General features: G+C 45.8%; 1 protein-coding gene across 1 annotated transcript in view; it reads right to left on the bottom strand.

Moving 5' to 3' along the window:
* Window positions 1-8,399: 8,399 nt before the first annotated feature.
* SNAP29 (synaptosome associated protein 29) overlaps window positions 8,400-16,142 on the bottom strand; it is a 34,349-nt gene continuing 26,606 nt past the window's right edge. The window contains exons 4-5 of the mRNA XM_004466468.4: window positions 15,366-15,464; window positions 8,400-11,361 (exon numbers count right to left, since the gene is read on the bottom strand). Coding sequence (XP_004466525.1) covers window positions 11,204-11,361; window positions 15,366-15,464 — 257 coding nt within the window. The 3' untranslated portion in view covers window positions 8,400-11,203. The remainder of the gene's footprint in view (window positions 11,362-15,365; window positions 15,465-16,142) is intronic.

Here is a 16,142-nt window from a genome sequence, read left to right as displayed (position 1 = left end):
ACTTTCTGAGAGAGGGAGAGAGAATAAGAATGAATGTACTTTATATCAATTATTATGCAAATTCTACTTCCTTGCCTTCTTGCAGTCTCTCTTCTTTCCTTTTCTCCCTATCCATTCAATACAGCCTTAGTGGGTGTCTACTCTATGTATAAGGTACTGGAGTCCTGTCTTCAGAGAGCTTACATTCCAGCTTCAATAGTTTACTTAACCCTTATATTTCTTGCAAATGAATAATTATGGCCTTCTCATTTTATTTTGATTTTTAGTGATGAGGATTTTTAGTAACCTCAAGGACTAGCTACTTCTGGGCCTGTGGACCTGGGGACCACCAGATTCTGGTCCTTGGAGTTGCCTAAACTGGCCACTGGGTTCCCTAAGTGACATTTCTGCCATAATCACAATAAAAGCTGTTTTAGTTACCTATGCTGCTTAAGGCAAATACCATGAAATGGTTCGGCTTAAACAATGGGAATTAGCTTACTGTTTTGAGGCCAAGAAAATGTCCAAACCAAGGCATCATCATGGTGATGCCTTTTTCCTGAAGATCAGCTGCAGGCAATTCTTGGGTCCTTTGCCACAAAGCAAGGCACATGGCAGTGTCTGTTGGTCTCTCCCTTCTCTTGGGGTTTTGTTGATTTCAGCTTCTAACTTCCTGGGCTTTCTTTCTCTCTGTATTCATTCTGTTGATAAAGGACTCCATTAATAGGGTTAAGACCCATCCTGAATGAGGTGAGTCATTCCTTAACTGAAGTAGCCTCATCAGAAGGTTCTATTTACCATGGGTTCACACCCACAGGAATGGGTTAACTTTAAGAACATGTTTTTCTGGGAAGTGGACTTGGCCCAGTGGTTAGGGTGTCTGCCTACCACATGGGAGGTCCGCGGTTCAAACCCCGGGCCTCCTTGACCCATGTGAAGCTGACCCTTGCACCATGCTGATGCGCACAAGGAGTGCTGTGCTACACAGGGGTGCACGCACAAGGAGTGCACCCCGTAAGGATAGCCGCCCAGTGCGAAAGAAAGTGCAGCCTGCCCAAGAATGGTGCCGCACACACGGAGAGCTGACAACAAGATGATGCAACAAAAAGAAACAAGATTCCTGGTGCTGCTGATAAGGATAGAAGCGGTCACAGAAGAATACACAGCGAATGCACAGAGAGCAGACAACTGGGGGGGGGGAGGGGAGAGAAATAAAAAATAAATCCTTAAAAAAAAAAAAGAACATGTTTTTCTGGGGTACCTACAGGTCCAAACCACCACAGGAGCTAAGAGAAGTTTTTTTATATTTTTATATTTTTTATTTTTTAAAATTTATCCATCTCCCTTCCCTGTCCCCCTCCCCAGTTGTCTGTTGTCTGTGTTCATTCGCTGTGTGTTCTTCTGTGTCCGCTCCTGTTCTTGTCAGCAGCACCTGGAATCTGTCTTGTTTTGTTGCGTCATCTTGCTGCGCCAGCTCTCCATGTGTGCGGCACCACTCCCGGACAGGCTGCACTTCTTTTGTGCTGGGCGGCTCTCCTTATGGGGCACACTCCTTGTGCGTGGGGCTCCCCTACGCGGGGGACACCCCTACGTGGCAGGGCACTCCTTGCACGCATCAGCACTGCACATGGCCCAGCTCATCACACGGGTCAGGAGGCCCGGGGTTTGAACCCTGGACCTCCCATGTGGTAGGCAGATGCCCTATCCATTGGGCCAAATCCGCTTCTCCCAAGAGAAGTTTTTAAGTGGTGAAATGTTTAGTATTAGCCTGTCTCAGAGAACTGAAATGTGAAAACAAAACTCGTTTAAAAAAAAAAAGCAAAATCGACCCCCAGCAGACCTGGGTTTTGACTTAATTTCTCAATGGCCTGAAGGGGCCTTGGGTCTCAATGGCATGTCTCTGACATTAGTCGGTGCTGTGACCCTTTAAATGTGGCCTCTGTGGGCTGGGCAGTTTCTTTCCTATCTATGACTTGCTTAACCCCCTGTTCTTCGATTACTTTCACATTGAGTCCTCTCTGGTCTTTAGGATTTGTTCCTCTGCCCCAACCCCAAACTTGCTTGGGATTTTGTATTCCTCTAGTGAAATAAAACAGTCTGCTACTAATTCCTTTGGCTGGAAATTTGAGAGTTATCATCTGTGTATTAATCTGCCATAGGGGTGCTAATGCAAAGTGCCAAAAATGTGTTGGCTTTTATAAAGAGTATTTATTTGGGGTAGAATCTTACAGTTATGAGGCCCCAAAGAGTCCAACTCAAGGTTGCTTTCTCACCAAAGAGAGTTGTCACGTGTTGAAGTAAGATGGTCATTGAGGATCTCTTCCTGGTCTCTCAGGGCTTCCTATATCAGTCTTTGGCATAGGCCTCGTTTCTTTCTGGGCCTTCTCAGCTGCTCTGTTGTCTTCAGCTGCAAACTATCAGGCGAATGGCCCATCTCTCCCTGGGGCCCCAGGATCAAACATCACAGAGCTCTTTTTCTCTTCGGTGTATCTTCTTGCTTGAGTGAGTGTCCGTTTCTATCAGCCCACCAAGGGGGTGGGGACTCAACCTGAGTCATGTGCCGTATACTGACAAGGATGACTCAAAAGCACTAAACTGATTTTATTAAGTAAACTTAAAACCTTTGGATTTAATACGATCAAAGGTTATCACACCCAGAGGAAAAGATTAGTTTACAAACATAATCTCTTTTTGGGATTCACAAATAATCTCAAATCGCCACAATCTACTTCTCCCTTTCCAGCAGTCCTCGCTGGCAAATCCACCACTAAAGCCTACCCCACCTAATGCTCTCTGGAACCCACTCATTCTTCTCTGCCTGTCCCCCTCTGCTCTAGATTGGGCCCCCTCTTTCGTTCTGGCCTGGACTGTTCTAAAACTCTTCTCTTTAGCTTGTTCCCACTTGTCCCCCTCAACAATGTAGGAGTAATTTTTTTTTTTTATTTCAAACTTACAGGGCAGCTGCAAAAATAATACCAACCTCATATAGGGAACTCAAACATACCATCCCCACCTCTGATATCCAGATCCACCAATTTTAATATTTTGCCACCTTTGCTGCATCTATCAACACATTCTTCCATTTCCTGAACATCTATGAGCAGATTACACACATCATATTTCTTCAACTCATACTACTTCCATATGCATTTTCTAAGAACAAGGATATTCACTCATGTAATCACCTTAAGTACAGTTATCAAGCTCAAGAAATTGAACATTGATATAAAACTTACATTCTTATTCCTTTGAGCCTTTTCTCCTCCATTCTTAGATCCCATCCAGGATCAGGTGTTGCATTAATTGTCATTCTCTTTAGTTTCTCTCTTTTTTTCCTTTAATTGTGGAAACATATATATATATATATATATATATACACACACACACACACACACAATCTAAACATGTTTATATACAATATAAACATATATATACAACATATATAAACACACATATATGGGCCATGATGTGGACCATTGACCATGAGGTGCAGAGGTGCCCAAAGATGTACTTACCAAATGCAATGGATGTGTCACGATGATGGGAATGAGTGTTGCTGGGGGGGGAGAGGTGGGGTGGGGGTGGTGGGGTTGAATGGGACCTCATATATATATATTTTTAATGTAATATTATTACAAAGTCAATTTAAAAAAAAATAAACACACATATATATATACAACATAAATCTTCCCATCCCAACCCTTTCCAAGCATTACCATTCACCATAATTAATCACATTCACAATATTGCAGTTCCCTCGCCACAGATTACCAGAACTTTCCTTACCCCAAAACCTACATTCTGTGTTAACTCTGCATTGCTCTGGCCCCCAGGCCCTGGTAACCTGCACTTCACCTTCTGTCTCTAGAATCTTGCAAATTCTGTGATATTTTTCTTTGCTATTAACATGGGGCTTAAATTTAACATCCTAAATCTAAAACAATCTCGTGTGTTTTGATACCAAATTAACTTCAATAGTATATACAGGGGGCAGACTTGGCCCAGTGGTTAGGGCATCCGTCTACCACATGGGAGATCCGCGGTTCAAACCCCAGGCCTCCTTGACCCGTGTGGAGCTGGCCCATGTGCAGTGCTGATGCACACAAGGAATGCCCTGCCACGCAGGGGGGTCCCCCGCATAGGGGAGCCCCATGCACAAGGAGTGCACCCCGTAAGGAGAGCCGCCCAGCACGAAAGAAAAGTGGAGCCTGCCCAGGAATGGCGCCGCCCACACGGAGAGCTGACACAACAAGATGACACAACAAATAAAGAAAACACAGATTCCCGTGCCGCTGACAACAGAAGGGGACAAAGAAGACGATGCAGCAAATAGACACAGAGAACAGACAACTGGGGTCAGGGGCGGGGAACAGGGAGAGAAATAAATAAATCTAAAAAAAAAATAGTATATACAAACTATGTTCTTATACCCTTCTGTCCCTCACCTTTATGTAGTTCTTGTCACAGATTATCTGTTTATACATTATAAGTCCAAAACCATTTACTTATCATTACAGTCTATGCATACACCTTTTAGATGGTGTAGGAAGTAAAAAGTGGAGTTAAAAATACAAAATAGAATTATTACTGGCATTTATATTTATTCATGTTATTATCTTTACCAGAAAGCTTAACTTCTTCATGTAGCTTTGGTTAATTGTCGAATGTAATTTGGTTAATTTGGTTAAGAGTCCTTTCTAGTGTCCTTTCTTTTCAACCTTCAGAACACCCTTTAGTATCTCTTGTAGGTACGGTCTAGTGGTGATGAACTCCCTCAGTATTTGTTTATCTGAGATTCTCTACCCCTATTTTCAAAGACAGTTTTGCCAGATAGAGAATTCTTGGTTAGCAATTTTTTTGCTTTCAGCACTTCATGCCTCTCCACTGCCTTCTTGCCTCTATGGTTTCCAGTGAGAAAGTGGCACTTAATCTTATGGAGGCTCCCTTGTCTGAGACATGTTATTTCTCTCTTGCAGCTTTCAGATTTCTCTACCTTTGGCACACGAAGGTTTGATTTATGTCATTGTGTAGGTCTACTTGAGTTTACACTGTTTGAAGTTCCTTGACATCTTCAATGTGTATATTCATGTCTTATTAAATTTGGGAAGTTTTCAGTCATTGTTTCTTTGGATATTCTCTCTACCCCTTTCTCTCTTTCTTTTCATATTCTCTCTGTCCCTTTCTCTCTTTCTTTTCCTCTGGGACTCCCACAGTGCATATATTGGTATGCTTGATGGTGTCCCACAGGTTCCTCAGGCTCTGTTCACTTTTCTTTACTCGTTCTTCTTTCTGCTTCTCCGACTGGATAATTTCAATTGTCTTATCTTCAAGTTCACTGCTTCTTTCTTCTGCCAGCTTGTTTGTTGTTCAATCCAAGATGTTTTCAATTTGTTATTGCAGTCCTCAATTCTCTTTGGTTCCTTTTCATAATTTCCGTCTCCTGATTGATAGTCTCTTCATGTTCACCCATCATTTCCTGAAATCCTTTAGCTTTTTGTCCATGTTTTCCTTTCGCTCTTTGGACATATTTAGGACCATTAAAATTTTAGTCTGGAATGTCCCAGGTCTGATACTCACTGATGATCTTCTTTGCCAGAGCCATCACTTTTTATTTCTTTGTATGTTTTGTAATCTTTTGTTGAAATCTGGACATTTTGGTATTTTAATGTATTATTGCTGGAATCTAGACTCAGAAGCCTCTGTTCCTTAAGTTTATATACAGCTAGTGTTGTGCCAGAGCTTTTTTTGAATGGCAGGAATTAATAACAGAAAAGACAGAAAACAAAACACCGTTCCCAGTTTTTGCAAACCCACACGAGTCCTCTCCTCTCCTTCTGAGCTTGTTCACACATTGAGTACAGAGAATAGCTCCAGGTCAAAATATAGGGGACTTCCTCATCCTCTCTGCACTTACATCTTGTCCTGTGCATGTGTCTGTTGCCCTAGGAATTCCTCCATTTACATTTACATGGATACAAATGTCCCCTCTTCCCCAGGGAAGAGTTCCTCATGATCCCAGGCACTGTACTCTTATGTCCTATAGCCAGCCATCTCTTGCCCCAGGGAGCCATGACTGGACTGCTCTCCCAGAGCGCTCTGTAGGAGAGCTCAGTGAGTCACCTTCTACGTGCAGGGCAAGTTCTGGGACAGGTTCCTCAGGCCACCACCAGGTTGGGTATATATGCTCCAAATACATGCACAGGAGTTACTTTGCTCCCTCTGGAATCAGGACCAGAAACCTGCTCAGGGAGTGTGGGTCAGTTCTGTGCCAAAGCTTGAGGGGATGGGGAAGGGGCCAATCAGGGCCAATCAGGGCCAAAAGTTGCCTTTTTCTTGATTCAGCACTCACCCTGTTACTACAATTCTTTAACTGTTTTCTGCCGAGAGAGTTGTTTCTGCCAGTTCTTGCTGATTATCTCAAGCTTCTTTGGGGGTGATGGTGGAGCCTTGAAGCTTCCCACTCCACCCCACCATCTTCACTGGGGTGAGGCCTGTGTGATCAGTTTTACATCTATTCTTTTATAACTCTAGTGTTTGGTTGAACCACCATTTATTCAATCATTTCCTTTGTTAGCTTGTTTCCAGGTCCTTTTTTCCTCTTATAAATAATCCTGTGATGACCCTCCTTATAAATATCTTTATGCCTATCTTTATGTCCCTCTCAAAATGCAAATCTGATCATATCATCCTCTTGCTTAGAATCTACCATCACCTCCTTGTCATTGGAGGCCAATGTTCTTGCCTAGTATTGCCCAAACATCTTTTCATATCAGGACTTGCCTACATTCCTAGTGTTATCTACCGTCCATAACCCAAATTCTAGCCTTTCCTCTACGTACAACTCCCCTGGTAAAAGCCAACATGATCCCTTGTTTTTTTGCTTTCTGTCTGTAATGTCCTCTCTTTATCCTCCAAGAAAAGCCCATTGTTTAATCAAAACCTTCATCATTCTTTACTATAATGATGCCCAAAGATGATATCCACTGAAACCGGAATGGTCTTTGCTCTACCGACAGATAAAATTTCCAAAACTGGAGAGCTCATGTAGTTCAAGTGGTTGAGCACCTGCTTCCCATGTACGAGATCCCAGGCTCAAACGCCGATACCTCCTAAAAACAAACAAAAAACTTAGGGGAGCTGGTATAGCTCAGTGGGTGGGCACCAGCTTCCCACACACGAGGCCTTGGGTTCAATGCCCAGCTCCTGTATCTAAAAAAAAAAATTTTTTCCCCCAAGATGCTTTGGATTCACCATGGCCTAGACTACCCACATTCTCAGCACTTTGGTTCTAGAAGCAATTCCTAGGCATTCAGACATGAAAATGGAAGTAGGATCATGGAGCTTGCTCACTTTTTTGGGGGGGGCTGCAGTGTTAACTGAAAGCCCTGATGGGAAACCAGTTGCGGAATAGAGTGGCCACCCTTCCTTCCATCCTCTACACCCCTCTCCTCAGGAGTACTTCTCAGGGTTCTTCACCAAGTTGGCAAACCATGGCCCGTGGCCCAAATTTGGCCTGCCACCATTTTTTTCCTCTTGTGGTTCTTCCATTTTTAAATCGTTGAAAATAAGAAATAAGACTGTAATATTCTGAGACACATGAGAATGGTAAGAAATTCAATTTCAGGATCCATAAAGTAAGTTTTACTGGAATGTGGCCACACTCATTCACTGGCATCTTTGGTTGCTTTCGCACTCTGATGGCAGAGTTGTGTAGCTGTGACAGAGACCGAATGGCCCATGAGCCTAAAACATTTACTCTCTGGCCCATCACAGATGTTTGTTGGGGTTGGTCTGGGCCGTGATGTGAGGGGTGGGGAGGTAGGAAAGAGCCTGGAAGAGCATTCTGGAAATGGAGAGGGTTTTGAAGGAAGGTTGTTCAAGGTGCTAGATGCAGCAGCAGGGACAACTATATGGAGCCTTCATGAGGCTGACCCTCTCTGCAGCTATCTCTTTTTTTTTTCTTTGAGGTACCAGGGCCAGGATTGAACCCCAGACCTTATATGTGAGAAGCCAGTGCTCAACCACTGAGCCATATCAGCTCCCCTAAGTTGTTTTTCTCATTTGTTTTTTTGCTTTTAGAAGGCACCAGGGACTGAACCCAGGGCTTCCCATGTGGGAAGCAGGTGCTCAACTACTTGAGCCACATCCGCTCCCCCCACCTCTTTGAAAATGACTATGTAGGAGCCAGAACATGATTTAAAAACAGCTTCCCCTTTTATTTCATGGAATATGCTCATTTGTTGAGTTGAAAACATCAAGGTTGAGAATAGCTATTCTGATACTGACTCCGAATAAAAGGCCAGCTTTCCCCCCACCCTCTCATGAGCACTTACAGACCAGCTTATCATTCTGGAAGGAAGACATTTCATTCATTGCAACAGAAGATGCTTAACGCTTAACAACATTGGCCACTTTGAAAATTCTGCAGAAAAGGCCTTTATTGGCAAAGTATAAGATTTTTACTAAACTGGTGTAGTATACACTTAAACTTACATATTCACAAAAAGAAGTTAAGAGAAAGAGAAATTAAAATGCACCTTATGTATTTTTTTCTTGCAGCCTCTTGAGAGCTCTGTTCAGGTCTCCTTTCCTAGAGAATGCAAAGACACTCACAAGGCAATCCCACTGCTAAGTCACAAATTATTTGATGTTAGAAACAGCTTCCTCTAGGAGAATGCACTTATTTTGAAGTTGGCAGCACACTTAACATGTAACCTATTGTCAGAAGAGCCACTTTTTGGAAGGCACAATGTTTCCATCTCAACTGTGGAAATCAAAATCTGTCTTACAGACCTCACCTGGTAAGGAGTTCATTGGTCTAGGCTGTGTTACGGGAGGCCATCCAACAGCCAATCCCAGCCTGGCTGAGCATCTCCGTGAGATGTGTCTTCTCTAGAATGTTTCCCTTTTGATCACAATCATCATATGAAACAATTTTGGAGCCTTCTCAGGTCTCCCTTTATTCTCTGGGAAAATAAACAAGCAACTTTGCTTTTGAAAGCAGAGAAGCAGCCAGTCCTTTGAAGCCAGGGAGCAGGGGCTGAAGACCCAGCTGAAAGAAGATGGCTGGCTGCTATAGCTGACCATCATGTGGCTTAATGGCGGGCCATCGGATAAGGCCACAGAACAGAGGAGCCCTCTGACATGTCAGAGAAAGACATTTCTAGAAATGTGAGGACAACTCTCCTTCTATGTGCTTGGGACTTGGGATTAAAAAAAAAAAGGGGGTGGGGGGAATGATGGGCTTCATCAATCCAACAAAAAGGGAAAGATACAGAGAATAAAATGTTAACTTTACATCAAGTCAGTTAAATCATTAATCCCAGCATACAAAATAGCAATTTTCTTCAGGAAGGCCTTTGAAGAGTGTTCTGGTGGTGGCCTTTCTCAGCAGTTATTTGAAAAAGAAGTTTAGATATAAGGTATTATGACTGATCTTCATGGTATGCCTGATGATGATAAAAACAATTATGATACACATGAAGGGTGTCAGAGAGGAAAGAAAACAGAAAACATCAGAATGAGTGGAGATGTATGCAAGGCTACTCCTTATTCTAGTTTCATGCTTTCAAGCAGAGCCTTTTTGCAGAACCTTCAGAACTGGTTTCCACTGGGCTGGGGGTAGGTTTAACATTTTTCTTTTATCACTTATTAAGAGAAAAATAATAGACTCACCTGATTTAAAACAACCTCTTATGTGATCCCTTTGGGTACATCCTCACATCTTGGGATTTTTACAAGGACTGGGATGGGATTCCCTGAGGGACTGGCACATGACCCAGAGGATGTCAGTATTTTTTGGAAGGTCATGTCTCAGGTGATGGAACTTTTACAGATTGCTACATAAATATAAATGTGTAGCTACAGCACTAACAAGAGGTTTCTTTTGTTTGGAGGGACAATTATTTCTAGGATATAGAGTGTGACCGCAAAATGGCAAAGGTCACAAAAGCAAGGCTGCGCTTTCAGGTGAAAGGCACTGCTGTTTTAAACCATTTCCTGACCTGTCTCCATCAAATTGGTCCCTTTTACAAGCCTTAAAATATTTTAAGTTTTTTTGTGTTGAACAGTCTTATGGCTACACTTGTTCACTGGAGGTGAATTAATTTTATTAGAGAAATTAATTCTAATGAATGCAAGACCAAGCTGGGCCAGTTAAAATGACCATGTCTGGGCTTTTCTTTCTTTTTTTAGCCGAATCCCACTATACAAAGTTGGCACCATCTGAGGAGTTCCAGTCCTAAACCTGGTGGCTGAGAACAAAGGGCTGAGTTGTGTCACCCCCTGAGAGGGGTTGGGGGTGGGATTCCTGGACGAGCCAGGAGACCTTGGACACTGAATAAATCCCTTTCCCTACCCAAGGCCTGGTCAGCGGAGCAATGCCCAGAGGGGTGGAGTGCTCGGTGGAGGAAGCCTGCTGTGTGGCCTTGTCTACGTGATACTCCGTTCCTGCACGTTCTATGGGGCCACCCAGCCGTGGAATCTGAGAGCACGTGAGGGGGATGAGTCACCCAATTCCCTCCATATTTCCCGTTGTCACTTTGAGCAGAGCCAGTCTGAACTCCTCCTACTGAAACACATGCCAGGGATGGAGGCACAGGAGGTGACATTTGTCCATTAAACAGCCAAAAGTGCCCACTTGCTCCATTTCCAAATCTAATGATCCTTTACCAGGGGAGTGGAAAGAATCACAAACTATGTGCCCAGGGGGGCAGGGGTGGGATGCTGACTGCTAAAGAGAAGTGTGGGAAGACGGCCTCCCCACGCCACTGGCTCACACAGTTCCTTGGAGTTCTGACTCACAGGAAGGCCAAGGAATGAGAGAAATACAACATAGAGAAACCGAGGGTGGTGGTTCCAAGGCTGGAATTCTGCCCACCTCTTTCCATATACTCATCAAAGTGAGAAATGGAACTCCTTCTCATTACAGCATGGTAACCAAAAGCCTGAGATATTCAGGGCCAGCCTCCCAGGTTCCTGTGCTCTGCCTGAAACACTTAAGTATTCAGTTAAAGAACTCAGAGAGGTGTTGGCCCTAAAAAGAAGGGGACATACACTTCCACATAATAAAATATCTTAAGAATCACTCTATTACAACATTTGCAAACATATTAAATTACATACTAGAATAATCTGTGAGATTTCTTGGAAGTCTGAAAAAAAAAAAAATCTCAAATCTTTTTGTCATTAACGAAGTGGAGAGCCTTCTCTTCAAAGGTGTCGTTTAAAGTTGTCGAACTTTTCTTTCTGTGCTCTTTATATTGACATCTAACTTGTCCACTTTGGTTGTGAGCCGGTCGAGGATGTCGTCTTGCTCCTCGATTTCCGTCTGCATCCCCAAGGCAATGTCCTTCAGGCGGCCCAGTCCCAGGGACAGCTCATCTGTGGGAAAAGGAAATGACAGGCAGCCTGAGCAAACATGGTTACAGTACCTGGGACTGCTTCTTTCCCTTTTCCAGGGTAAGTGCTGAGTCCTCTTCCTTGTAAGACAGGCTCAACTCCAGGGCCATGGTTATACTTTCTAAACTATGTACGGAGTTAAAAGAAAATCTGTTGACAAAATGTAAAAGTTGAGAGAAATGGATGTGGCTCAAGCGACTGGGCTCCCATCTACCATGTAGGAGGTCCAGGGTTCGATTTCCAGGGCCTCCTGGTGAAAGGCAAGCTGGCCATGCGGTGTGCTGGCCTGCACAGACAGCTGGCCCACACAGAGTGTTTGCCTTCATGGAGTGGTGGCCCATGCAGGAGCGCTGGTCCACACAGGAATACTGGCCCATACAGAGTGTTAGTCAGTGCAAAGAGCTGGCACAGCAAGATGATGCAACAAAAACAGATACAGAGGGGAAGCAGACTTGGCCCAGTGGACAGGGCGTCTGTCTACCACATGGGAGGTTCGCAGTTCAAACCCTGAGCCTCCTTGACCCGTGTAGAACTGGCCCATGCACAGTGCTGAGCACGCAAGGAGTGCCATGCCACGCAGGGGTGTCACCCGCATAGGGGAGCCCTATGCACAAGGAGTGAGCCCCGTAAGGAGAGCTGCCCAGCGTGAAAGAAAGTGCAGCCTGCCTAGGAATGGTGCTGCACACATGGAGAGCTGATGCGGCAAGATGACGCAACAAAAAGAAACATAGATTCCCGTGCCGCTGACAAGAGAAGCGGACAAAAAGAACAAGCAGCAAATGTACACAGAGAACAGACAACTGGGGCGGCAGGGGGAGGGGAAGGGGAGAGAAATAAATAAAATAAATCTTAAAACAACAACAACAACAACAAAAAACAGACACAGAGGAGAGACGATAAGAGAAGCAGCAGATCAGGGAGCTGAAATGCTGCAAGAAATTGAGCACCTCTCTCCTACTCTGGAAGGTCCCAGGATTGGTTCCCAGTGCTTCCTAAGAGAAGCCAAGCAGACAAAGAAGAACACCGAGAGCAGAAAGCAGGCACAAAATGGGGAATGGGGAGTGTGTGGGATAAATAAATAACTAAATCTTAAAAAATAAAGTAAAATAAAGGTTAAGTGCTCAATGCAGAAGCCACCCTCTTGCCCTGAGAGAAAACCACTCTTACTCCTGTGATTTGATTGATCTCATTTTTCCAGCTGCCTTTTAACCTTCAAGGAGGGCACTGCACATTATGAGATCAGTGAGTAGCGTAGGAAAAATGCACAGAGGGGCCTGGAGAGCAATGTCTTCCTAGACCCTCTGTGAGTACCCGGGAGAGCTTTGTGGCTTACTAACAGCAGACTGGAGGGACTGCTTTCTGCCGGCAAGAACCCTGCACCAGTGGATAAGCTCACCAGTGCCTGATTTCCTTCCTGCTGTCTCCAGCCTCCCTGAAGATGGATTAAATATGGATGGGAATCCCTGTTTGGAAACATGCCTAAAAGAGACCTGGGAAGTCCTGTCTAACCGGAGCTCCTGCACACATCAGCTCCAGGCCAGGCCCACCTCTGGATAAGGTTGCATCCTGCCAGACCATACGCTGGGTGGCAGAAGGCGGGGGGGCATCTGTCCCTGTCCTGCATTCAGGGGACTCTGCCAGAACATACATGAAAACACAGATGGACCCATTGGAAGCAAATACTAGGAAAACCCTTACCTGTGCTATTAAGAGTCATGTTTTGTTTTCCCACTGAACATATGAGGCTACCCTAGCCGGCTCACAGTTCCTGGAACCAGGCTGGCAACTCTTCCTCCATGTGCTCTGTGGAAAAAGCCAGTGTCTGCCTGAGCCGGGTGCACAGATGCCTGCAGACCAGGGCCCTCCATGGAGGAAGGAATGAAGTGGAATGAGGTGCTGTAGGTGCCAGCCTCCCATGGAGTAACTGTGGCCTATACTCTTGTCGACAAAGGCTCAGCTCTTGTGATATGTTACATCATTATTGCATTCAAGTTCAAACACGAGAATGAGCCCCACTTCTACAAACATGAAGTGCAGTGCGTGCGTGTGTGTGTGTGTGTATGTGTGTTTATGAAGAGCACCTGCTTCCCACATGGGAGGTCCTGGGTTCGGTCCCTGGTGCCTCCTAAAAACCCAACCAAAACAAGCAAACAAACGTAAAAACCAACCCAGGGGAGCCGATGAGGCTCAGTGGTTGAGTGCCAGCTTCCTGCATACAAGGTCCTGGGTTCATTTCCCAGCCCCAGTATGACTGAAAAAAAATTGTGTGCACATTTGCCTCACCAGAAGGAGGGCAGAATGAAGGCTACACATGGACACCCCAACATGCCTTCCATGGGTTTCCATTCTGTCTCCCAAAAGGTTTTATTATTTGTCTTACCCACCCTGCCAGACTCCTGGCAGGGGCTGGGAGGGACACTGGATGAGAACCCAATTAGCCTTGGGTGGAGGGAAGGGTTCTTGTTCCTGGAGTAAAGGTAAGAGATGCATATCAGGGACTCACCACTTGAGAGCACACACAGCTGGCCAGAACCTTTCCAGGACCAATGCACACTTTACAAACACACACTACTCAACTGGAGCTTCAAATAATCGACTTCGCCCTTTGTTCAGAAATAACAATTGACTGCTGGCCTACTAGGCCTGGGTAGGTAGGAAGAGGTGAACAGAATGGAAGCATCCCTGTGCTCTCCTAGAGCTTAGGGTCTGCTCAGCAAGACGACAGATAAACCAGCAGATACATAAATTATGAGTAAAAAGAAAAGGGTGCTTTGAGAGAACAAAACGGGGAAGTCAGGTTAAAACGAGACTTAGAGGGGGAGAGGGAGCCAGCCTGCAAAGGGTGGAGGCAGGCAGCTCTATGAGGGCTGTGAGGCAGGAAGGAGGCAAAGGGCTCCAGGGGGCGAGGAAAGTGAGGATGGCAGGAAGGGTGGGGAGATGGATGGGGGTTGGAGGCTGGGCCCAGGTGAGAAATCTGGAAGCATTCTGAATGGGTGGGGAGGCCACAGTTCAGCAAAGCATCACAAAGTCTGGCTTACATCTTTAAAAGCTTACTGCTGTAGAGCAAATGGGCTGGAGTAGCCACATGAGCGGCCAGGTGTTCCTAAAGGTTCCCAGGGTCAGTGCTGGGACTCCTCCCACCAGCCCTCAGTGGCAGGGTCTGTCCCTACTTCTATTTTGCAGTGGAGGAACCCAGGCTGAGTCCCTGAAGGTCAGAGAGGAGATGATGTGGAACCCAGAAAGCGCACAATATGGCCTCTCAGGACCCTGGTGGGCCAGTGTCGGCTGCTGTCAGAATCCGGACCAGGCGGCGGACTTGGCCCAGTGATTAGGGCGTCCATCTACCACATGGGAGGTCCGTGGTTCAAACCCTGGGCCTCCTTGACCCGTGTGGAGCTGGCCCATGTGCAGTGCTGATGCGCGCAAGGAGTTCCGTGCCACGCAGGGGTGTCCCCCGCATAGGGGAGCCCCACGCGCAAGGAGTGTGCCCCGTAAGGAGAGCCACCGAGCACGAAAGAAAGTGCAGCCTGCCCAGGAATGGCGTCGCACACACAAGAGAGCTGACACAACAAGATGATGCAACAAAAAGAAACACAGATTCCTGTGCTGCTGACAACAACAGAAGCGGACAAAGAAGACGCAGCAAATAGACACAGAAAACAGACAACCAGGGTGCGGGGAAGGAGAGAGAAATTAAAAAAAAAAAAAAAAAAAGAATCCGGACCAGAGGGGAGGACAGCTCGGTTGGAGTGGCAGTGCAAACAGGACTGGAGAGGAGCAGGCAGAACCCAGAGGCGATGAGGTGAATGGACATGCTGCCATGTGGGAGGTGGCCTGTGGTGTGGCAAGAGCAGGCACCAGGGCCATTCCCAGATCTCTGCCCTGAGCAGAAGGGTGGCAACGACTGTGCTGGCCATGAGCTGCCTGGAGGCCAAGTGTCTGGCCTATGTGTGACTCGCCGAGGCTGCAGCAGCCTTCCGACTTACCGAGATTGCTGTCGATCTTCTGATGATAGGCTCGGAGGTGCGGGTTCTTTGGGTAAGCCTCGGCACTCTCAGCAGAGCTGGCCCCTCCAATGATGGAGTCTGATTTGAAAAGGAGACACCGAGAGGAAGGTGAGCGGACATCTGTCCAGGTGAATATGAATCTGGATAAATGGGTGGAGGAAATGAGGTGGTCGGTCCTGAGGCCGTCCGAGGAGAGGAGATAGAAATAAAGGTGTCTAGATGAAATGCATGTGGGAGGGGAGCCAGCTGGCCTGACCAGAGCCCTGGGGCGGCTTGTGGGCCAGGTGAGTGGAGAGAGTCCACAGGGGCAAGTCAGGGTGCCAGATTCTACCTCAAGAGATGGGTCACTTGGTGAGACCCTGGTCCACAAGCTCTGGAAAGAGACAGATTCACACATATGACAGTGGAATGGTGGAAATGGAAACTATGTGGGCTTGAAAATTCTAGGACAGTACAACATAAAGAGTGAACCCTGACATAAACTATGGACTAGCTAATAGTTAATATTGTACCAGTTCTAACAAAGGTACCAACCACACTAACGCAAACTGTTATTAGGGAAAACCGTGTGTGTGTGCATGTATGCGGGGGTATGTGGGAACTCTGGGCTTTCTGTGTAATTTTTCTGTAAACCTACAACTGCTCTAATTAAAAAAGAAACAACAAAAACTAAAAACAAATACAAAAATCACCACAGGGTCCGGGTGGACAAGTCTGGACAACAAAGTTAAAAAATGCAATTGTGGGGAGTGGATG

Source organism: Dasypus novemcinctus, chromosome 19 (genome assembly GCF_030445035.2).
Source record: "Dasypus novemcinctus isolate mDasNov1 chromosome 19, mDasNov1.1.hap2, whole genome shotgun sequence".
NCBI lineage: Eukaryota > Metazoa > Chordata > Mammalia > Cingulata > Dasypodidae > Dasypus > Dasypus novemcinctus.
This window is presented reverse-complemented; position numbering and strand designations above follow the sequence as displayed.